A 23,665-nucleotide genomic window follows, 5' to 3' on the forward strand; every position below is an offset into this window, starting at 1 on the left:
GCAGGATCGTGGTGTTTCCCTGAGACGGGAGTCGGTGAGAAAGTCCACACGACAAGTGCGACCACGGCCATTGTGGAATGGGAGGCTGTAACTTCCCTCCCTAGGCAGGTGTCGAGGCCTTGCTCTGGCGCACACGAGCAGGAGGAGACTATAAAACCTCACGTCCTTTACCAACGTGGTTCACCAGTACCTCCCCCTATGACTCCGCACTGTCCTCTCGATCCCAGGATGACCCGAAGAGGGTAGTGTATGGGCCCATCGAATCAACTTATCACGGACACCAAGCGGCACGTACTGAACACCTGCTGGACACTGAGGGCGTAACGCCCGCTCGATCTCCGCGTCCACCTCCCATACCACCGGTGCTATCAGACATGAAGCTGGGAGGATGGGATCAGCTCGATGGACCACTCATCGGTGTCATAGAGGTGGGACAGCGCGTCGGCCTTCGTATTTTGGGAGCCTGGCCGATATGAAATCGTAAAACGAAAACGAGTAAAGAACATGGCCCACCTGACGCGGATTCAATCTCCTCGCTGCCCACATTACAATGGTCAGTCCAGATGAGGAAATGATGCTTAGCCCCCTCAAGCCAATGTCTCCACACCTTCAGAGCCTTGACTACAGCTAACAACTCCTGGTCCCCCCACATCATAGTTCCGCTCCGCCGGACCGAGCTTCTTCGGAAAGAAAGCGCAGAGGTGGAGCTTTGGTGGCTTACCCTAGCGCTATGATAGCACGGCTCCCACCCCCAGCCTCGGACGGGTCCACCTCCACTATGAATACCACAGAGGGGTCCGGATGAGCCAGCACGGGAGCGTTGGTGAACAGCTCCTTCAGGCGACTGAAAGCTCTGCCCGCCTCAGCTGACCAGCGCAAGCGCCCCCCCTTCAGCCACCTGACCAAAACCCCTGATAAAACTCCAGTAGTAATGGGCAAACCCTCAAAACCGCTGCACCTCCTTTACCGTGGTCGGAGTCGGCCAATTACGCACAGCTGTAACACGGTCACACTCCATCACCACCCCAGAGGTGGAAATGCGATAACCCAGGAAGGAAACGGCTTGTTTGGAGAACACACATTTCTCAGCCTTGACGTACAGGTCATGCTCCAGCAGTCGCCCAAGTACCTTGCGCACCAGAGACACGTGTGCGGCGGGTGTGGCAGAATAGATCAGTATGTCATCAATGTACACTACCACTCCCTGCCCGTGCAGGTCTCTGAGAATCTTGTCTACAAAAGATTGGAAAACGGCTGGAGCATTCTTCAACCCATACGGCATGACGAGGTACTCATAATGGCCAGACACGGTCTTCCACTCATCTCCCTCCCGGATACGCACCGGATCCAGTTTTGTGGAGAAACGCCCGCCGTAAAATGATTCCACCGCCGTGGCGATGAGAGGTAGTGGGTAACTAAAACCCCACTGTGATGGAATTTAGACCTCTATAATCAATGCACGGACGCAGACCTCCCTCCTTCTTCACAAAAAAGAAGCTCAAGGTGACGGGTGACGTGGAGGGCTGAATGTACCCCTGTCCCAGAGATTCAGTGACATATGTCTCTATAGCCACTGTCTCCTCCTGGGACAACGGGTACAAGTGACTTTTGGGAAGTGCAGCATTTACCAGGAGGTTTATCGCACAATCCTCTCGTCGATGAGGTGGTAATTGGGTCGCCCTCTTCTTACAGAAGGCGATAGCCAAATCGGCATATTCAGAGGGAATGCGCACAGTGGAAACCTGGTCTGGACTCTCCACCGTCATCGCACCGATGGAAACTCCTATGCACCTGTCTGAACACTCCTCTGACCACCCTCGGAGAGCCCCCCTGTCTCCATGAAATCTCCGGATTGTGATTAGCCAGCCAGGGAATTCCCAGCACCACTGGAAACGAGGGTGAATCAATAAGGAAGAGACTAAGCCGCTCCTTATGATTCCCCCTGCTTTACCATGTCCAGTGGAACCATGGCCTCCCTGACCAGCCCTGACCCTAATGGTCGGCTATCTAAGGAGTGCACGGGGAAAGGTTGGTCTAACGACACCAGGGGAATCCGTAGCCTTAATACTAGCCCACGATCCATAAAGTTCCAAGCTGCGCCTGAATCGACTAGCGCCTTATGCTGTAGAGAGGGAGAAAAACCTGAAAAATAAATTAGTAAGAACATATGGCCAACAGGTAGCTCTGGGTGAGTCTGGTGCTGACTCACCTTGGGTGAACGAGGAGTGCTCTGCCTGACTTCCCTACTCTCAGACGAGCTCCTCCAGCACCGATCGGCACTGTGTCCTCTCCGACCACACCTGGTGCAGAAGGAGCCTCCTCCTCTGGTCCCGCTCGATGCGGCCCCCCCCCCTAACTCCATGGGGATTGGAGCGGGAGGGCCTGGAGGTGGAATCAACAGGGCCCGTTCTGGACGCCCGCGGGCAGCCAGCAGGTTGTCCAGTCGGTTGGACATGTCAATCAGTTCGTCGAGGGAGAGGGTGGTGTCCCGACAAGCTAGCTCCCTGCGGACGTCCTCCCAGAGACTACAGCGATAGTGGTCCATCAAGGCCCTGTCGTTCCACCCCGCCCCGGTGGCCAAGGTCCGGAACTCTAGTGCAAAGTCCTGCACGCTCCTCGTCTCCTGTCGCAGGTGAAACAGCTGTTCACCCTCCGCTCGGCCCTCTGGTGGTTGGTCGAACACGGCCCGGAACCGGCGGGTGAACTCTGGGTAGTGATCCCTCTCCGAGTCTGGGCCATTCCACACTGCGTTGGCCCACTCCAGGGTTCGACCGATCAGACAGGAGACAAGGACGCTCACACTCTCCTCCCCCGAGGGAGTCGGATGAACGGTAGCCAGGTACAGCTCCAGCTGTAGTAAGAACCCCTGGCACCAGCCGCCGTTCCATCGTACTCCCTGGGGAGCACCAGACGCAGGGCACGGATCCGGACGCTGGAGGAGGGGTAGGTGGTCATGGCGGAAGCGGAGCTGGGGGTGAGGTAGGGAGGCCACTCCTCTCCCATCGGTCCATCCTCTCCATCATCTGGTCCATTGCCGCCCGATCCGGTGGAGAATGGACGTATGATGGAGTACTCGCTCCTCCATCGATGGGAGAGGAGGTGCAGCTGCTCCTGCTGACTCCATTTAAACGGTGCGTGATTCTGTCAGAGTCCTTTAAGAACAGTGGGTTTGGAGTCAGGCGCAGAGAGCAGAGGGTTCGAATACACAGGACCCAAAATGTCCAGAAAAATAAAATACAATCGAACATCCACAACTAACAGTAAAACAATCCCGCACAAACCTAGGCGGGCCTAACTGGCTCAAATAGACAAAAATCAAGAAACACAATAAGGAACAGGTGCAACTAATAAGACCAAACGAACAGAAAAGGAAAAAAGGGATCAGTGGCGGCTAGTAGACTGGCGACGATGACCACTGAGCACCGCCCGAACAGGCAGGGGAGCCACCTTCGGTAGGAGTCGTGACACTGACATTCATTATGTTGGTATCAGAGACATGGGGGAACTTTAAGGAAATGACTCAGAACACAGAATGACACAGAACACATCAACAACAGCACAGTTTCTGTTTGAGCCATCTCATGATACTTTGTGGTGGTTACAGCACCTACACAAAATAACCCCGTAATGTCAAAGTGGAATTATATATATATATATATTTTACTAATCAATTAAATATGAAAAGCTGAAATGTCTTGAGTCAATTAGTATTCAACCCCTTTCTTATGGTAAGCCTAAATAAGTTCAGGAATAAGAATGTGCTTAAGTCACAGAATACAGTAGGTTACATGGACTCACTATGTGCAATAATAGTGTTTAATACTGTAGTGGGCTAAATCAGGGTTACAATGATTATTGGTAGTCTTAAACAAATCTACATTGAAACAAAGTATATACCTCACAGACATGGTTATGGGCTTAAAAAAAAGTCACCTCTACCATGTCAGATATAGAGTTGATGTATTACATTTTGATTTTGCATCCCAATATTAGACTTTATATACATCACAGAATACTTTTTTTATTTTTTTATTTTAATTTTACCCCCTTTTTTCTCCCCCAATTTCGTGGTATCCAATTGTTAGTAGCTACTATCTTGTCTCATTGCTTCAACTCCCATGGGCTTGGGAGAGATGAAGGTCGAAAGTCATGCGTCCTCCGATACACAACCCAACCAGCCGCCTGCTTCTTAGGCGCGTCGGAGGAAACACCTTGCACCTGGCAAGCTTGGTTAGCGTGCACTGCGCTCGACCCGCCACAGGAGTCGCTGGTGCGATAAGACAGGGTCTCCCTGGGTGGGAGGCGGTGCACAACTGACCAAGAGAACAAGTACATTAGAGTGTCTAGTTTGAGAAACAGACGCCTCACAAGTCCTCAACTGGCAACTTCATTAAATAGTACCCGCAAAACACCAGTCTCAATATCAACAGTGAAGAGGTGACCCCGGGATGGCCTTCTAGGCAGAGTTCCTCTGTCCGGGGTCTGTGTTCTTTTGCCCATCTTAATCTTTTATTTTTATTGGCCAGTCTGAGATAGGGCTTTTTCTTTGCAACTCTGCCTAGAAGGCCAGGAATTTTAATTAGGAATTTTCTATTACACTATCTTTACTTTTACAGAATTATGACAATTGGATACCTTTTCCACCACTGGTTATAGCTAATAATACAGAAAACAACTATAACACATCATCTTCAAACAGCCCGACTGTTCTCCTCTGTCTTCAAGGCTTCACTATTCCACCCGTTTGATCTGCATATGGTCTTCTCCATTTCTCAAAAGCCCCCTTCATTCCTTGAATGTGGAACGAATCTGTCAATGACTAAAAATAAACTGCCCTTTTTGATGTAGGTGTAGCATACACCAGTGGTGGAAAAAGTAGCACTTGTCAGACTTAAGTAAAAGTATAGATACCTTAATAGAAAGTTCCTCAATTAAAAGTGAAAGTCACCCAGTAAAAAACTACTTGAGTAAAAGTCTAAAACTATTTGGTTCTGAATATACTTAAGTATCAAAAGTAAATGTAATTGCTCAAATATACTTAAACATCAAAAGTCAAAGTATAAGTATAAATAGTTTCAAATTCATTGTATTACGCAAAACAGGTGGCACCATTTTCTTGTTTTGAAAATGTAATGATAGCCAGAGGCGGATGACCATGTGTTCTCTTGATAAGTGCGTGAATTGGACAATTTTTCTGTTCTGCTAAGCGGTCAAAATGTAAAGAGTACTTTTGGGTGTCAGGGAAAATTAATAGAGAAAAAAAGTACATTATTTTCTGTAGGAATGTAGTGAAGTAAAAGTGAAAGTTGTCAAAAATATAAATAGTTAAGTAAAGTACAGATACCCCAAAAACCTACTTAAGTAGTACTTTAAAGAATTTGTATTTTTACACCACTGCCTACACCTAGAAATAACCTAAATATGACATACCCCTAACTATGCTATTCTGGGGTGCCCAGGTAGCCCAGCAGTTAAGAGTGTGGGGCCAGTAACTGAATGGTCTCTGGTTTGGAATCCCAGTCGGCAAGATGGAAAAATCTGGTCTTCTGCCCTTTGAGCAAGGCAGTTAAACAACAACTGCGTCGATGACATGGATAAGGCAGCTCCTTGCACCTCTCTGATTCAGAGGGGTTGGGTAAAATGCAGAAGACACATTTGGGTTGAATGCATTCAGTTGTGCAGCTGACTAGGTATCCTCCTTTCCTTATTCAGTTATATACTGAGGAAATCCTTACTTTAGGTGTTTTCTCCTTCAAGGAGTGTTCACACGTAGCACCACTGTCTTGATTTCGGGTTTTGGCAGCTCACAACAGAACAAGGAGAGGAAAAGGAACATTTCCTTAGAATGGGAACCCTTGTTTCAGTTCTGCTTCTGTTTTTTTAAGGGAAGGACTGCTTCTAAAATGGGGATATGAGGATGTGTTAGATGCAAAGCTATGGAACAGATAGTTCTGTTTTGGTTCTGTGATGGTAAGAGAAGGCAGGGAGGAAGGCCCTACTGCCAAGCAGAAAGCAGCTCTCCACGATCAACTCAACCATGAAGGGTTTAACTCGACTGGGACTGAGAGTGAAGCTTAAGCCTCAATCCCTGATGTCTGCCTGACAGTAAAAACATTGAAGAAACCCATCTCTGTCAGGAGCTTGTCTCAGTAGGAGATGGAAGTCTAAGCCATTTAAACTGACAACTATTTCAGTAATGGGATGAAAAAATCTAACTAACTGGTTGGATTAGTTTAGACAAATGTGTTATTTATTTTTGTGCAGCATAACATTTAATCAACTCTACACATAAACCTAATCCAATTATAATTGAATTTGCCCCTCTGCCCACTAAATGGCAGAAAGGTAAGCCTCACTTGAATCCTGTCCTAAATTTAAGGTGCTTTGGAGCGATATCAGAATAAAAGTTGAGGCTAAAAACACAAGAAGTTTTGCAGATGAAACAGGGTGAAACTAAGAGGGACTTTTCGATCTAGTGGAAGAGTATCTTTAGGAAAGAAAAGAGAACAGAGTAAACTTCAGTTGGAAATTGGATCTTGTGAACTCAATTACACGTATTTAGGGGGTCCCTTTGAGTCGGCATTATGTCAGTGGGTTTGTTTGTTAGTCCTAAATGTCAAGTTTCCATCCCCCAATTCTGTGGATGAAACTGTTCCTCCAGACTATGTACACAAACACTGACTGAACGGAGCCCCTGACATAGCCCCACTGTGGTTACTGGTGAATAGGTGGAGGGTAAAAACAAATAGTGCACTATGCACATCTGCTTGCCCCTACCTTCAGCCTCAGTCTAAACCGACAACAACAGAAAGTGTAGTGACATCGGTCGTCTCTGCAGCTCCGAATCCCTTTACTTAATGTGGTCTGTCGAGAGAAAGTCGAGCAACCTCAGACAAAGGTCTCCCGCTTGGCGTCGATGGAAGCTGTGAAACCTTAAAGTGCAGTCAGTTCAGCAAAGCTAAACCCACACACACACACACACACACACACACACACATATCTATATATATCTATATATATATATATATATATATCTATATATATATATATATATATATATATATATATATATAAACAAGCACAGTTAAGTACAGGCCTTTAGCAGACCATGGACCACATACTGTAGGCAGAGAGACGTTGTGGAATATAAACCATTTCTCTCTCCATCAACTCCCACATATTTACCACATATTTGTTTGTTGAAACACAAGCATTTGTTGACTCATGTCTGACAGGTTTGTGGGTGTGTGGTGTTGAAGGAACTGATGTTTGAAACTGGATATGATTTTCGTGTACCTTTTCAGCCCTCTGACTAACTGGGAATTTACAAATTCAACGTTTTCATTCTTAAACACCCCCTTCTCAAGTTTTTAAGAAATCCCAAATGTGTGTGGCATGTCATTGTAAAACCCCTATAGACTACCCACTGGACATAGGTGTAAATTATGGCAATTGTATTTGTTTATAAAATTGCTTTGATGATATTTGCATTAAAGAAAAAAGTACAGATGAAAGAAACCATATAAACCATTACAATTGATTCACTAATTGGTAACAGGTGGCAAAAACAACAAATGCAAGAGAGAGAGAGAGCCGGCAGTGACAGCTTTGCTCCTGAAGACAGCTTCGACACCTGGTATTTGTAAACAGTAATAAGTCATATCGATGAACAACTTTAGTCATTTGAATTCATACTTTATTACCACATAGGGCCTAGGCTATAATTGTACAACCTCCCACAAAGTTGATAACGATGGCCACTCTATGACGCGTGTTGTTGATACGGGCTGTGCAGTAGCGGCAGTAGAGTGGGTTGCATTAAATGACTTTGTTGTTCGATGTGGAGGCAGGCAGCATACATATATGTTGGATAGTGGGCATTGTAAATAGCCTAATGGATATAACGTGCTTGTGTGCACATTATTTAGCGTCCAACCATCGCTCATTCTGAAATATCTGACGACCGATGAACGAGGACTCGTCGGCGATATCCACCTGACAGCGGTTACAACACAGATAATAAACAACAAAGACCGAACCGAAGTGTCGCTCTCAGATCCATCCCTACAGAAATCTGTCATATTCGGTTGTTTTAATGCGAAACCTGCTTTATTGTGCCACCTTGTAATTTAGTTCCACTGATTGTATTGCACACATTTTTTTTGCATATTTGGCGTACACGGCTGGAATCCAATCACCTCTCACGCGGCCGTGCATGGAAGTTTGGAGAGCGTGTTTTTAGCGAATAAATAGGGTCTTTATGCTCTCATAGTTCTATACCTACACTGTAACCAAGTTGTCCTTGTCCAATTGTACGTGTTATTCGGTGGACCTGCATCGAGCCTCAGCCCCTGGACTGACCGAACCAGCATTCCAGTTCATTTGACAGGCACCGCCTGAATCAGCTGGATTTGATGTGCTTTTAGAATCCGCTGGACGAAGATGTGGGTGCACCCTGAAGAGGTGTTGCAGGCGGGTGCGTTGTGGATAACCGAGCGAGCAAATCCGTATTTCATCCTCCAGAAACGCAAGGGCCACGGGGACGGCAGAGGAGGACTAGCGGGTGAGATGCATATAACTGTCTCTCTCTCGGTCTCTAAATCATGGATTATTGTAGCCAAGCATAGCTCAACTCCACGAATGTTCTATCGTCGAGTTCAGATATACTTGGCTAGGATTATTTAACGCTATTACAGCTGTGATGCAAGCAGTGCCAAGCCAAATTATTCTTCTCTGGCCGGGTCTCTCGCTTGGTTTGGGAGATTATTCATGCCTCACAGATGTTTAGTGATGGAGAGAAGATTGCATGCGTAGTGAGGGATAGAGGTCCGGTCACTCGGGTGACAATGGCATGAGGGGATGTAGACCTGTATGAATGAATAGACACGTGACCCTAATAGCCCCTACTACTATATTTTATTTATTTAACTAGGCATGTCAGTTAATAACAAATTCTTATTTTACAATGATGACCAAACCCTCCCATAACACGGATGACGCTGGGCCAATTGCTCGCCGCCCTATGGGACTCCCGATCACAGCCGGTTGTGATACAGCCCGGGATCGAACCATGGTCTGTAGTGACGCTGCTAGCATTGAGATGCAGTGCCTTAGGCCGCTGTGCCACTCAGGAGCTACAATAACTAGACAAATGCAGGTGTGATTTTATCTGAATAAGGTTTTAGGCTCAGAATAGTCATAGGGCCATTGTTGTACGCTTATGGACCACCTCCCATAGAACTACATACAATGGAGCTAGTGGGCATTCAGCAGCTAATGTACCCTATTGATCAGCATCCCAAGATCTGGGCTATTTATGTAGGCCTTGTACTTTAGGTGATCCTGGAAAATTGTAATTAATATTGTTGCAAAGAGTAAGCCTTCTATATACCTTTTCAACCATTAACAAAACAAGGAAAGAAATGCATAGATTTGTTAAATAGATAATCATTGACTGTGCTTAGTTCACTCCAATTGTAATCTCATTAGGCTACTAGCTAGCTAACATAAGGCTGGACACATCTCCCCTGACAGGGAAGACAAATTCCAGCACTTGGGACCGTTAAAAGGCTCCAATAAATGGAAATGAACCTGTGATTGATTAGAGCCCAGCACGCCCAGGGAATGTTAAAATGGCTGGTGATGTGTCATTCCCCGTACTGAATTTTGAATGCCACCGAGACAACCCATACACAAGGAGACACGCAGAGCAAAGGCACACTCTTTCTTCCCGGCAGGAGTAGTACATGCTGAATCATCTCTCCCTCTCCTTTCTCTACTCATCTCCTCCTCTTCGACTTCACTCACTCCATCCAAATTAGTCCACAGTCACTAGGAGGACTGCTACATCAGGGAGGAGCAATCATTTTAAGGACCGTAGGTGGTGGCGACTGTCTGCATCTGAAATGGTGTACTATTTCCTATGTAGTGCACTACTTTTGACCAGGGCTCATGGGGTTCTGGTCAAAGGTAGTGCTTAATGTAGGGCATAGGGTGCCATCCCAATCAGGCTGACCTGGATTCAGTCTGTCTGTTGAACTCATCGCAACTCTGAGAATGATGTGAATGATGCTACCTTGTTAAAAAAAAGGATAGAACATGATCAGTTGAAAAGTCAGTCAGGTTCATTAAAGGTACAGTAGATTCAGTCCAAGTCTTTGACTCTGAGCCATAGATATGACTCTGTATGGATATATCTATAGCCCTCTCTATACAGTATCTATGTAGCCCTGCTTTGACTAGACTGGCCGTCGCAGTCATGGTGGGTCAAAGAGAGTTGAACTGTGTGCTGCTGTCCTCAGTGCCAGTCAGTCACTCCCTCTTCAGTGTCAGCCAGCCAGTAATGAATATGACAAGGGGAGCCAAAATGGCCTGCAAGTATCTCACTTCATTGGTCAGCAACAAGACATTTCGCCTACATTTTACTGAAGGACGGAGATATTATTTTTTCCCGCATGCCAGCGACTGAAAGTTACCCCCGAACCAACACTCTGCCTCTCCCTATTGTCTCGGGATAGCGACACAAAGCGTGCGGTGGTGATATGTGATGATGTCATTGTTATGTGAATACTGAGCGGACCGTGTGGTGTGCCAGTTGGCCTGCTGAGGAGAAGAGAGAGCCTGGGCACAATGACTGGCATTGCCCAGTAAACACCCCTTTTCAGCGGGCAGAGAAAGCCAAGCGAGCACCTGGTCCTCCTGGGGCATATGGAAGGGCACCAGGGCCAACGCTTTTTGATTTATAGCCATATTTATGAGGCTACTTGATATGAGGAAAAGTCAACATTATCATTTTTTAAATTTAATTGATTTATAGAGACTGAGAAACAGAAACAAATAGTACAGTTTCATTATAGATGACTAGTTCCCCTAAAATCAATCTTAAGTCATAAGATTTGAAAAATGTCAAGCTTCAATTTTGAAATGTTGACTGGTAATTTGGTAGGTGCTTAAATTTTTTTTCTATTTCCCTCTTGTACAATTGTGTATTAATACGCAGGTAAATTGGAAATGTTTGTTTTTTGCATATCCCCCACTCTCCTTGAGACCCCCCTCGGAGAGTGGTGTCTCTGCCAGGGTCTGCCATTATCTACAGCGACACTGGAGCAATTTGGACTAAGTGCCTTGCTCAAGGGCACATGGGCAGATTTTTCACCTTGTCGGTTCGGGAGTTAGAACTAGCAACCTTTCGGGTGCTGGCCCAATGCTCTAACCGCTAGGCTACCTTCCACCACAAATGTTGGATTGGAGCTTATTCAGCATATGATACTTTCAATGCAGAAATAACACTATCCAAGGGACAATAAGCTAACCTATATTATCTAACATTTCACAATAGTGTGACATTTTGGAGTCGTTATGACCTGAACTCTACTAGGCCTACATGTGTTGGGTGACTAACATCACGTATACATGATGACATCGCCCTCAATAGACACTTGGACTAGACTTCTAACCATCGACCTCTTTGACCATCGAACATTACCCACACTATCATCTGCTGCTTTACGTCACCTATCTATCTTATCTGGTGACCTCTGACCTGGAGGTACACATTGAGGCTTGGGAAAGAAGAAAAGGAATAACACTACAGCTGTGTTACAGGGGGTTAGGTTAGAGAAACATGACTTAAAATAACATGTATGGTGTTACTTCGTATCAGGTTCTTGTTATTTGAAACAATATTGATTCTCAGCCAGTGGGGTGATTAGGTGCAGTGTCAGTACTTGGGAGAATATAGACCAGTGTTTCCTTGTAGCCATTTAGCTGTGGTGCTGCTCCACAGCAAAATCATTACCGCCACATCCAAAACAATATGGAACATGAGAAAATATTTCTGCCAATGCTAGAACAGTCCACATGTACTTTTCCTCTGCAAACAAACAAGTCATGAATATAAAAATCAGGTAACCCCATAGTAGAATAGTTCATATTTTATAGTTGGCTTGTTTTTGTGTGTTCTATGCAAGATGAATATTATTCTCATGGCACATTCAAGTTACAAGTGCCATGAGGAGAGAAACATGCATTCTGACAAGCAGTCGATGCATGTGTATTTCTCAACTCCTAAATATGCATGAACTGCACCAGGCAGTTTTTAGTGCGTGGAGGATATTTGGGATATATGTAACACTGGTCAATTGTAGGATAGCTTTGAGGTAAAACACCACCCTACCTCAAGTACAGGCAGGGGGTGTGTTACCCTGGGTTACCCTACCAGGTAGCTAGCTCTACACTGTGTTTATGCATAATAACTAGTTAAACTCATTGGTTAATGATTAGCCCAATAGGGTAACTGCAGACAGGTAGTCCCATGCTTCAGCCTATTTATTTGCTCTTCTCTGCATCAGTTGGGCTACAAGTGATAATGCTTATTGCTAATAGCATACCTGATAATATGGACCATGCATAGACTATATGCATTGTCCAATATGTTAATCTTTTTTTCAAAATAATTTTACAAATGTGTTATTGCGCTCATTTCTGGAGGTGGAAATAATATTTGAAATGGTGTCAGCATAATTGTATTTTTGTTCATTTTTGCAGTAGAAAGTCATTTTTTAATAAGTCACCAGTACTGAGCTTCTCAGTCTTTCTCCATAAAAAATTATCTGGCAGAGAACCCAGACCCCCAAAGCAAGGGTGGGACCCTTCCTTCAATCCCCATCGGAACTTCCCCTCCACTGCTATATATTTTTCCAGATGAAACACTGAAATAGACCCAACAGAAAGCAGGATGGAGACCGATGAAAAGGAGAGGAAAACCGATTGTTTTTGCTCTAAGATGGTGTTTTTTCCCACTCTTGGGTGGAAAGTAGGAACTAGCCGTCTCAACTGAACAAAGAATGGAGCTTTGCTAAGTAACAATAGGCAGCCCAGCTTCTGACCTTGTTTCTTGGCTTCTCCAATCTAAAAAGTCCAAAACATCACATGATGCTGGTCTGTTCTCCAGTCTACTGTATGTAGACTCTGGCTCGTTTCTTTCCATCCCCACCCACAACAAAGGAAGCATTTCTCATCATTGGAGCTTAGTTTCTGTATGTCTTGTTTTTCTTTGGTCGTGTGTGTGTGTTACGTTGGGGGTGTTGAAAGTACAATCAAATGTATAGGAACATATAGTCACAGACAATTGTGTGGTTTCCCAAAGTTCATGTTATGGATTAAAGGGTCAACACTAGGCTATAGGTCTGGGGTCCGCCTTCTCTTCACCATATACAAAACACCACAGTACAGTAGCTCATGTTAACTCTTGTTATTATAGCGTGGTGGAGGATCATGTGTTCTGAGGGGGAAAGCAGGGAAAGTAGCCCTCTGATCAAAACAAGTAATATTGTCACGATGATGTAGGGTGCACTAATTCCTTCTTCATAAAATACTGTGCATACTAATCCTCTCCATTGCTGTTTATCTTAACTGTGCAGATTATTTGGAGTGAGCGGTTTGAGCTGTAGGTTGCATGTAGTCGTGGAAGTCACAGGATGTTGTGGGTGTCATCCTTCAGTGGGTCTCACTCGTCAGTGGTCTCTTTTGTTGTGCTTGACACCTGTGCTTCCTGTGTTAACCCCTAACACACATCCCTGCAACAACGCTGGGTTCAGGTCATGCCCTGCCTATCCAACTGAGAGGTGCTTCACAGGTATTTGTTCAGTGTTCTGCAACTCCATGTCTTGAGGTAACCCCCATGGTTGCACATTTTGTTCCAGCCCAGCACTAGCACACTCAATTCAACTAGTCCACTCATCATGTTCTTAGTTGAATGTGGTGTTAGTGCTGGGCTAGACCAAAAATGTGCAACCCTGGGGGTGCAGAACTGGATTTAACACTGTTCAACAGAAACAACCGGTTGAAGTTTGAAACTGAAAATGTCCTTATATGCCCACAACATGTTTGCCAGAAAGGCCCAGATCCTGTATCCTTGCATTAGCCAGCCCCAAGTAACAACAACAGCTTCGGTGTCTGTGCTAACCCTTTGAAATGGAGGCTAACACACAAACCTTTTGCTTATCAGCCAAGCTGTTCTGTTCTCTCCCATCTAATTTATTTTCTGTTTCCCCGTGATTTCGTACTGTAGCTCTGTGTTTGTTCTGCTTTTGCCATTGCAGTTAACACTTGAAACAAATATAAATATTATAACGTTTCTGTACAGTTATCAATGGTGACTAATGTGAAGATACAGTTGAAAGTTTGTCTGTTGGGTTTTGTTCACGGTGAGATGCAACTACAGGTATAGGCCTAGTTTAGATGGGAAATCTCAAGCCCTTACACTTGTCAGAACCGACGGCCATATTGATTACGACCATCCAGTGTGAAACCTGAATTGCCCTTACTGCCTCTTAAAGGCCCACACTGTGATATATACAGCCATTTTTTGATCATATTCAATTAACATGTTAATGATATATTAATTATCCATTTGCCTTTAATCATTATTTAAGCACTTCTCATTGAATTCATCCTAACCTTTGATTGCGCCCTGCATAGGATTAAAAGAGAGAGAACAGGAGGGAAATGAATCCCCATAGATGTAATTGTATTCAGATGTCTTTATTAGAGCAGCTAGTGGAGATGAGTGGTGTCCCAGAAGTCCTCCAGCAGACATCATGTATGGACGGAAGAATATCATCCAGACTGGCCGTTTTGGTTTCTCTTGCTCCCTTTCTGCATGTCTGTCTCTGTCCCCTTTCTCCCCATATTGCTCTTTTCATCTATCTCGGTCTGTGTGACTCATAGAATTCTATGCGTCTGATGCGCCACTGGCAAAAAGCTGTCATGGTAAAATTCCCAACAGGGAATAGTTTCGGGGTGACTGGGGAATATGACAGTCAAAAAGCTTCTTTCTATCAAAGGTTGAGTTTGTTGGAGGAGTGTCATTTCCACTCAAACTTTGATGACAACATATTAGTGTAGACCCCAAGACATAAAAAAAAACTAGACTTATCACTATTCACAACAAAAGCCTTTCAGCAAGACTAGCGTATTCATCACTTCAGATGTTTTTCCTCCACTTAAAAAAAAATATATATTTTTTTTTGGGGGGGGAATTGTGGTACCAGTTTCTTCTTATTTTATGATCTTGTGGTTTACAATAGACAGTAGCTAGACACTAGTCATGTATTATTAGTGTATCGTATTAGAGTAATAAAACAACTCTTTAAAAGAGACGGGAGTTATTGGCTTCTTTCAGCTGTCATGAGTCCATAATCTGTCCATCTTATCTCTCCACTTCCCTCATTCATTAGATTATAGGGGATTCGTCCTTTTTATTCCAGGTGACTTTACTCTCACCTTCTTCTCTCCGCATCGATCTGTCACATGGGAAATCTGAGCTCTGTGCCATCTGCCCATCCACCCCACTTCTCCATACAAGAACATTGATACCAGATTCACACATTAGTGCCAACCTGAACCGTACTGTGCTGGCTGGGATATTTCTTCATTGTGTCTTTTCCAGCACAGTTCCAGCAACTATGGTGGATGTGTAACCAGGCCAGCCCAGACCCCATCCACTAAATGTCTCAGAGTAGGAGTGCTGATTTAAGATCAGGTCCCCACCTGTCCATATAAACATATCTAATTATGATCTAAAAGGCTAAACTGATCTGAGTTCAGCACTCCTACTCTGAGATGCTTTGTAGATACGGGCACAGCCCTGGTTTGTGTGGCTCGGTTTGGTCCTATAATATAAATTGGGCATGAAGCAGTCAGGACAGGAAAGCCACAGCTGCCCGTCAGCCCTAAATACCCCTTCCTCTTCCCTCTATTTCATAAGTGGTGATCTCATAGCCGGAGGGCTCCATCAAGGGCCTTTTGAGGAGAGCATAACTGTTCTAACAAGGGTTAATGTCCCAGAACGGTCTGCTGTCTCACATGGTGGAGGGGGCTGCTTTGTTACATTTCCGAAAAGGGCTAAAACAGAAACTCTTTTGTTGGGTTTTTTCTTTGAAGTCATTTTTTTAGGCGGAGGATTCATGACTTGTTTGTATTTGCTTTTTAAGTTCTTGGATCACTTACAGGTTTTATTTTCCATCCTCAAGACAATCAATGCATTATCTATTCAACGTCCAAACAATGTTGTATAGACGATCATGATATTCCCACAGTGTCTCCCTCCCTAACCCACTGTATTCCCTGCTCCTCCCACCGCAGGTCTGTTGGTGGGAACACTGGACGTGGTGCTGGACTCCAGTGCTCGAGTGGCCCCCTACAGAATCCTTTACCAGACACCTGACTCCCTAATCTACTGGATCATTGCTCATGGTGTGTACTGTGTGTCTAGTTCTCTCTCGCTCTTTCTTTCTCTCCCCCCCTCCCCTTTGCACACAAGGCCCTCTCTTCCTGCACCATGTTCTCACTTCCTGCTAATGCCAAAGCATCACGTCATGGCCCACTGCTCTTAAAGGGCTAGACTGGGGGGAAACGGATACCAGGAATGGGAATCGATGGTGATTCGCTCAAAATACGAGGGGCTGTCATGCTTTTTTTTTTAGTTAATTAGCTAACATGGTAAATCTTACATTACATCTGCTGACTTCATCTGTTAACACTGTCTCTTTGCATGTTAAAGGGTTAACCACCCTAATGTCCTATATGGAAAAGCTAAAAGGTTAACTCAGGGCTGTAAATGTAAGATACTGACACGATCTCAATCAAATAGGGCTATCTCATCACACCTATTTTGGCTAGTTACAATGGTTTGTGACATCACAGAAACCCCAATCTTCACCTTCCTCTTTCCTTGAGCAGTTATGTCACAAATAATTTATTACTCTGGAGGAGCCATAATGCAATCCCACAGACCCATGACAAGCGGACAGGAAAGGAAGGATTTATTTTTTAAAGAGGGATCATTGTGTAAGTAAGGAGAGGCTTCAGAACTATACTCCCCAGACGTAATGAACAATGGCTCTGTTTTTTAAATGAACGGCGAGAGAGCGGAGAGACACACGCACACTGCAACGGTTTTGACTATGACTCTTGAGTTTGACTTGACTCTTTAGTTTTAGTTAGGGGGTCATGGGTACCAGGTAGGTCATGCCTACCGGTAATGTTTTGATTTCTCCTTTTTGTTTGTGAGTCAGTCTCATCTGTCAGACATATAGTCTAGACCAATACAAAGGACTGATGACAAAGTCGGTATTAGAATATAAACTTTTCCTAAGTCCTATAACATTGATAGAAATAACTTTGTTATTTTACATTGTATGACCCAAAATGAAATGATCACGGAAATAATAAGATCAAAACACAAATTGCATCACAACAATTTGACTTTTCTAGTCACAAAATTATACAAGTTGACTTAGGAAAGTCCTGCACACACACAGCATCCATGATACAATAGAAAGGCCTGTAGCTCAATCTGGCTTTATGGGGGGGACGGAGATGGTGGATCGAAAAGTCTGTTGTGTTGGAGGACTTTGAATAGTGTGTGACTACGCGCATGTGTATTTGCCTTAGTGAGTGCTCCCATATGGAAAAAGGAGTAGGGGAAAGAAACCGGAGAGAAGACCCTCTCTGAAATGGAAGCCCAGAGAAGAAGACTCCTGAGGGCTGGCCTTGAAATGGCAACCACTCCTCCCTCCCCTCTCCCTATCCGCCCATCCTCCAGCACAGAGGGAGTGTGGAGCAGTCTGTCTGCCAGACGTCATCACTAATGTAGCTAAGAGATGAGCAGCAGTGGGCTACTTACAGGGTAGATGGATGACGGATGAGGCCTCTAACGATAATGGACACTGAGGTTTCTGTGCTAGCAGGCTCTGCCTGGACTGGCTCTCAGATTTCACTAGCACTAAGTAGCTGCTAACAAGTAGCACCAATAGGGATTTGCCTGCCAATACTATTCAAAATTCTCCATGAGTTTAAGGTGTGCTGTATTGCAGGGCATTATTATTTCACCTTTTTAAGTAGGATCGTAACATATCCGAAGCTAATTAGCCAATAGCGCTCTAGCCATGAGCTTATCGCCATATGTGTGGCAGTAAATGTAGGCCGAGCAGAGGGGATGGCCAAGTAATGTCAGTGGCTGGGCTGTCTAGATTGAATCAAACTTTATTTATATAGCACATATCTTACATATGTGTTTCAAAGTGATTAACAAATAAAAGGTGAGAAAGTTATTTGTATTTATCTAAGACAAAACATTTAAGAACTTAAAATAACAGTACACATGAGACTAATGTGTAAAAATAAATGTGATTATATATGGGAATAAGATTAAAAGAACCCTAAGTAAAAGCATGTCTGGAGGCTGTTCTAAATGCCAGGACCATAGTGGCTGAAGGCAGCCTCACCAAACGTTGTGGTTCTGAGTGACCTTTGGAACAGCTGAAAGGCCAGTTACAAAGGATCAGAGGGACAACCCGGCACATATGCTTTTAAGATATCAGACATGTATTTGGGTGCAAACCCACGTAGTGCTTTAAAAATCAATAAAGCAATTTTAAAATCCACTCTAAAACTAACTGGCTTACCAATGCAGTGACTTTAAAATAGGTGGTATGTGTGTGTGCTCTCCTCCTGGCCTTTGTAAGCACACGTGCTGCTGCATTCTGAATTCATTAAAGCTGGCCAATGTTTTTTTTGTTGAGGGGGGAGACCAGACAGGAGTGCATTGCAATAATCAAGCCTGTCAGTAATAAAAACATGCATTAGTCAGTGTGGGCTTGACAGGGGAATAGTCACACTTTGACAATATTTCTAAGGTAATTTAAAAAGCTGATTTGGGCACATTTCTGATGTGGGCCAGTAAACGAAAGGTTGCTAGATTGAATCCCCGAGCTGACAGTTTAAAAATCTGTTCTGCCCCTGAACAAGGCAGTTAATCCACTGTTGCTAGGCCGTCATTGTAAATAAGAATTTGTACTTAACTGACTTGCCTGGTTAAAAAATTTTTTTTAGGTCAGTCTAAAATAACCCTTAGGTTTATAGCCTGGTGGGTTGTGTCTAGTAGTCTTGATTAGCCGTCTGAACAGCTTGTTACTGCTGTCCGTACTGTCTTTCTCCTCGTCTGTCACTGGTCCTGAATCATGTACCTCCATACTACTTAGTATCCAGAAGAGTAGGTTTGGATTCCAAGTATGCTAAACATGTTACATTTGCATACAATTGTAAGAATGATGAAGAGCGTCTCAGTCGACATGCTGTAATGTCTCAAAGAAAATGAATAATGGGTGAAACTCCATGCCTCCACATTCTCCTGGGAGCCTCTTGTAATCAAGTTCCCTGGTGCACCCCTGTCTCTTCTCCCCTCCCTCGTTCCATAGGGTGCTCCCGTAAGGAGATCACAGAGCACTGGGAGTGGCTGGAGCAGAACCTCCTGCAGACACTGTCCATCTTTGAGAACGAGAATGACATCACTACCTTTGTCAAGGGCAAAGTTCAGGTACTGTTTAGTGTATATATGAGTCACTTAGCAGATGCTTGTCTCTAAAGAAACAGTATGGACTTCTCTGGGATTTGGAAGGTTGGTTGTGTTTTGTGTTTAAAGGGATTGCATGGTGGGGTTTGTGGAATTTCACAAATCTTTTTGTAATGGTGTTTGTGACAATAGTAATGGTGGTTGTCAGCAATTCATTTTGACAGTTTGGATATTGAAACATATGACGTTTGCCTGTGAAATGTTCATCATGCCAGGTGTAATATTAGCCTAGCATGTAGTCAAACTAGTATTATCAAAATAACTCCTGCCAGGGGCCAAATAACAAAGCCCGGCTGTATTTACTATTGTAACCTAAAAACTGGTCCAGCTACTGACACAGCTTCTAAATCAGATTCTGTATGTATCTGTATGGCGATAAAGTAGTTCTTACTCAATGAATAGATTACAAAAGCTAGCCAGATTTATTTTGCTCTCTCACTTTGTCTGCCACTCACACTCTCACTTTCTAGCTATCTCTATTTTAAAATGAATTGTTGAACTTTTATTGATTGTCTCAAAGTCCTTCACTCCGTCTATTTCTCTCTTGCCCCCCAGGGTATTATCGCCGAGTACAACAAGAACCACGACGTGAAGGAGGACGATGACACTGACAAATTCAAGGAGGCCATCTGTACGTTCCGTAAGCTGTTTGGCATGCCTGAAGAGGAGAAGCTGGTCAACTACTACTCCTGTAGCTACTGGAAGGGCCGTGTGCCCCGGCAGGGCTGGCTCTACCTCAGCATCAACCACATCTGCTTCTACTCTTACCTGCTGGGGAAAGAAGGTAGGGACCACTGGCATGCTGGCACAGGTACACACACCACTGCATACCTGGTTAGTTCTACATACTGATTATGCATAGCTTTTGAAGAGCCTTCATAAGTCCCAAAAATAGTACAGCCCCTTGATATTTTCTGTGTGGATACAATGTATTTTTTTAAGATGAGGTGATGTATATTTCAAACGATCGCCTTTTATGCAACCCAAAAATGTATAAATGCAACCATCTTCAATTTCTCTTTCTCTCTCTCTCTCTCCGTCTCTCTCTCCGTCTCTCTCTCCGTCTCTCTCTCCGTCTCTCTCTCCGTCTCTCTCTCCGTCTCTCTTTCTTCCCACCTCAGCCAAGCTGGTGATCCGCTGGGCCGACATCACCCAGCTGGAGAAAAGTGCCACACTCCTCCTCCCTGATGCAGTCAAGGTGAGCCTTGTAAATCATATCAACTATACTGCATGTTACCCTCGCTTTAACGTCTCTTTATCCATCCATACACCCCTCTAACCTTCATTCATGCTTCCATTCCTCGGGCCAAGGTGAGCACGCGGGTGGCTGAGCACGTCTTCTCGGTCTTCCTCAACATCAACGAGACCTTCAAAGAGGTGAGGTTTGGTGGAGGATTCTGGGAAGTTCTGGGAAGGTTTGGTGAGGCTGGATGTTGTAGTTGATAGATTTTGTTGGTCTCCCCTCAATAGGTTCGGTTGATAGTTGAGGAGGATTGGTTTCTGGGGAGATGCAGTAAGTTTAGTCATGATGTAGTCATTTATAATGCTGCACTAAATTCTTTGCTGCGCGTGACCTATAACCATTCACAACCATTCCATGTGGTTGCATGACATTGTAAGTTTTACACAGTTCAATAAACAATATACCACGACTTAACTAAATGACTACATAAGACCACCAACAAACAACAAAAATGACTTCAGAGGAAAGGTATGTATAGTCTTGTTCCAACGTGCCTGGAGGAAAACCAGCTGAGGAGGCATTAGTAGTATATTTAAACTGGGTTCCTTTCTAGTAGTTTAGCTCACAGACACTTTTGCATTCTTTAAATCTACAGCACGACTTTGTCATAATCCTTTCAGGTACAGCTGAACTTTTAATGGCGCTATTAACTTTGAACACCCAAGTTTGCTTCATTAGCCCAAGACTTTCAAATGTATTTCCCTCAAGTCAGATTCCAACTCTCTAACTACTACTCATACTGTTGCCCTATATAGATGTCTATTGCAGTAGTAACTGTTTCCCCATCCAGATGGCTATTGCAGTAGCAACTGTTTCCCCATCCAGATGGCTATTGCAGTAGCAACTGTTGCCCCATCCAGATGGCTATTGCAGTAGCAACTGTTGCCCCATCCAGATGGCTATTGCAGTAGCAACTGTTGCCCCATCCAGATGGCTATTGCAGTAGCAACTGTTGCCCCATCCAGATGGCTATTGCAGTAGCAACTGTTGCCCCATCCAGATGGCTATTGCAGTAGCAACTGTTGCCCCATCCAGATGGCTAATGCAGTAGCAACTGTTGCCCCATCCAGATGGCTATTGCAGTAGCAACTGTTGCCCCATCCAGATGGCTATTGTAGTAGCAACTGTTGCCCCATCCAGATGGCTATTGTAGTAGCAACTGTTGCCCCATCCAGATGGCTATTGCAGTAGCAACTGTTGCCCCATCCAGATGGCTATTGCAGTAGCAACTGTTGCCCCATCCAGATGGCTATTGCAGTAGCAACTGTTGCCCCATCCAGATAGCTATTGCAGTAGCAGACTGTTGCCCCATCCAGATGGCTATTGCAGTAGCAACTGTTGCCCCATCCAGATGGCTATTGTAGTAGCAACTGTTGCCCCATCCAGATGGCTATTGTAGTAGCAACTGTTGCCCCATCCAGATGGCTATTGTAGTAGCAACTGTCATACTTGGTTGCAAATTGCTCTTTCACTCCATTGACCTGATTTTATTTTATTTTTCATCCAAAGAAAAAAATAACATTTGAAATTGTTTTTGGGATGCATTTTAGGATACATGGGAAATATAAAACATTTGCCAAATGTATTTTAATGTGTGACATATACAGTGCCTTGCGAAAGTATTCGGCCCCCTTAAGTTAATACTTTGTAGCGCAAACCTTTTGCTGCGATTACAGCTGTAAGTCGCTTGGGGTATGTCTCTATCAGTTTTGCACATCGAGAGACTGAAATTTTTTCCCATTCCTCCTTGCAAAACAGCTCGAGCTCACTGAGGTTGGATGGAGAGCATTTGTGAACAGCAGTTTTCAGTTCTTTCCACAGATTCTCGATTGGATTCAGGTCTGGACTTTGACTTGGTCATTCTAACACCTGGATATGTTTATTTTTGAACCATTCCATTGTAGATTTTGCTTTATGTTTTGGATCATTGTCTTGTTGGAAGACAAATCTCCGTCCCAGTCTCAGGTCTTTTGCAGACTCCATCAGGTTTTCTTCCAGAATGGTCCTGTATTTGGCTCCATCCATCTTCCCATCAATTTTAACCATCTTCCCTGTCCCTGCTGAAGAAAAGCAGGCCCAAACCATGATGCTGCCACCACCATGTTTGACAGTGGGGATGGGGTGTTCAGGGTGATGAGCTGTGTTGCTTTTACGCCAAACATAATGTTTTGCATTGTTGCCAAAAGTTCAATTTTGGTTTCATCTGACCAGAGCACCTTCTTCCACATGTTTGGTGTGTCTCCCAGGTGGCTTGTGGCAAACTTTAAACGACACTTTTATGGATATCTTTAAGAAATGGCTTTCTTCTTGCCACTCTTCCATAAAGGCCAGATTTGTGCAATATACGACTGATTGTTGTCCTATGGACAGAGTCTCCCACCTCAGCTGTAGATCTCTGCAGTTCATCCAGAGTGATCTTTGGCCTCTTGGCTGCATCTCTGATCAGTCTTCTCCTTGTATGAGCTGAAAGTTTAGAGGGACGGCCAGGTCTTGGTAGATTTGCAGTGATCTGATACTCCTTCCATTTCAATATTATCGCTTGCACAGTGCTCCTTGGGATGTTTAAAGCTTGGGAAATCTTTTTGTATCCAAATCCGGCTTTAAACTTCTTCACAACAGTATCTCGGACCTGCCTGGTGTGTTCCTTGTTCTTCATGATGCTCTCTGCGCTTTTAACGGACCTCTGAGACTATCACAGTGCAGGTGCATTTACACAGAGACTTGATTACACGCAGGTGGATTGTATTTATCATCATTAGTCATTTAGGTCAACATTGGATCATTCAGAGATCCTCACTGAACTTCTGGGAGAGTTTGCTGCACTGAAAGTAAAGGGGCTGAATAATTTTGCACGCCCAATTTTTCAGTTTTTGATTTGTTAAAAAAGTTTGAAATATCCAATAAATGTTGTTCCACTTCATGATTGTGTCCCACTTGTTGTTGATTCTTCACAAAAAAATACAGTTTTATATCTTTATGTTTGAAGCCTGAAATGTGGCAAAAGG

At 44.2% G+C, this 23,665-nt stretch overlaps 1 protein-coding gene across 1 annotated transcript in view; it reads left to right on the forward strand.

Annotated features, from left to right (window-relative positions):
* Window positions 1–7,818: 7,818 nt before the first annotated feature.
* The window catches only part of LOC112234704 (TBC1 domain family member 9), a 28,454-nt gene continuing 12,607 nt past the window's right edge, over window positions 7,819–23,665 (forward strand). The window contains 6 exon segments of the mRNA XM_042311971.1: window positions 7,819–8,563; window positions 16,147–16,257; window positions 19,263–19,381; window positions 19,973–20,201; window positions 20,539–20,615; window positions 20,729–20,794. Of these exon segments, the coding sequence (XP_042167905.1) occupies window positions 8,443–8,563; window positions 16,147–16,257; window positions 19,263–19,381; window positions 19,973–20,201; window positions 20,539–20,615; window positions 20,729–20,794 (723 nt within the window). The 5' untranslated portion in view covers window positions 7,819–8,442.

This window comes from Oncorhynchus tshawytscha, linkage group LG34 (genome assembly GCF_018296145.1).
Source record: "Oncorhynchus tshawytscha isolate Ot180627B linkage group LG34, Otsh_v2.0, whole genome shotgun sequence".
Classification (NCBI taxonomy): domain Eukaryota; kingdom Metazoa; phylum Chordata; class Actinopteri; order Salmoniformes; family Salmonidae; genus Oncorhynchus; species Oncorhynchus tshawytscha.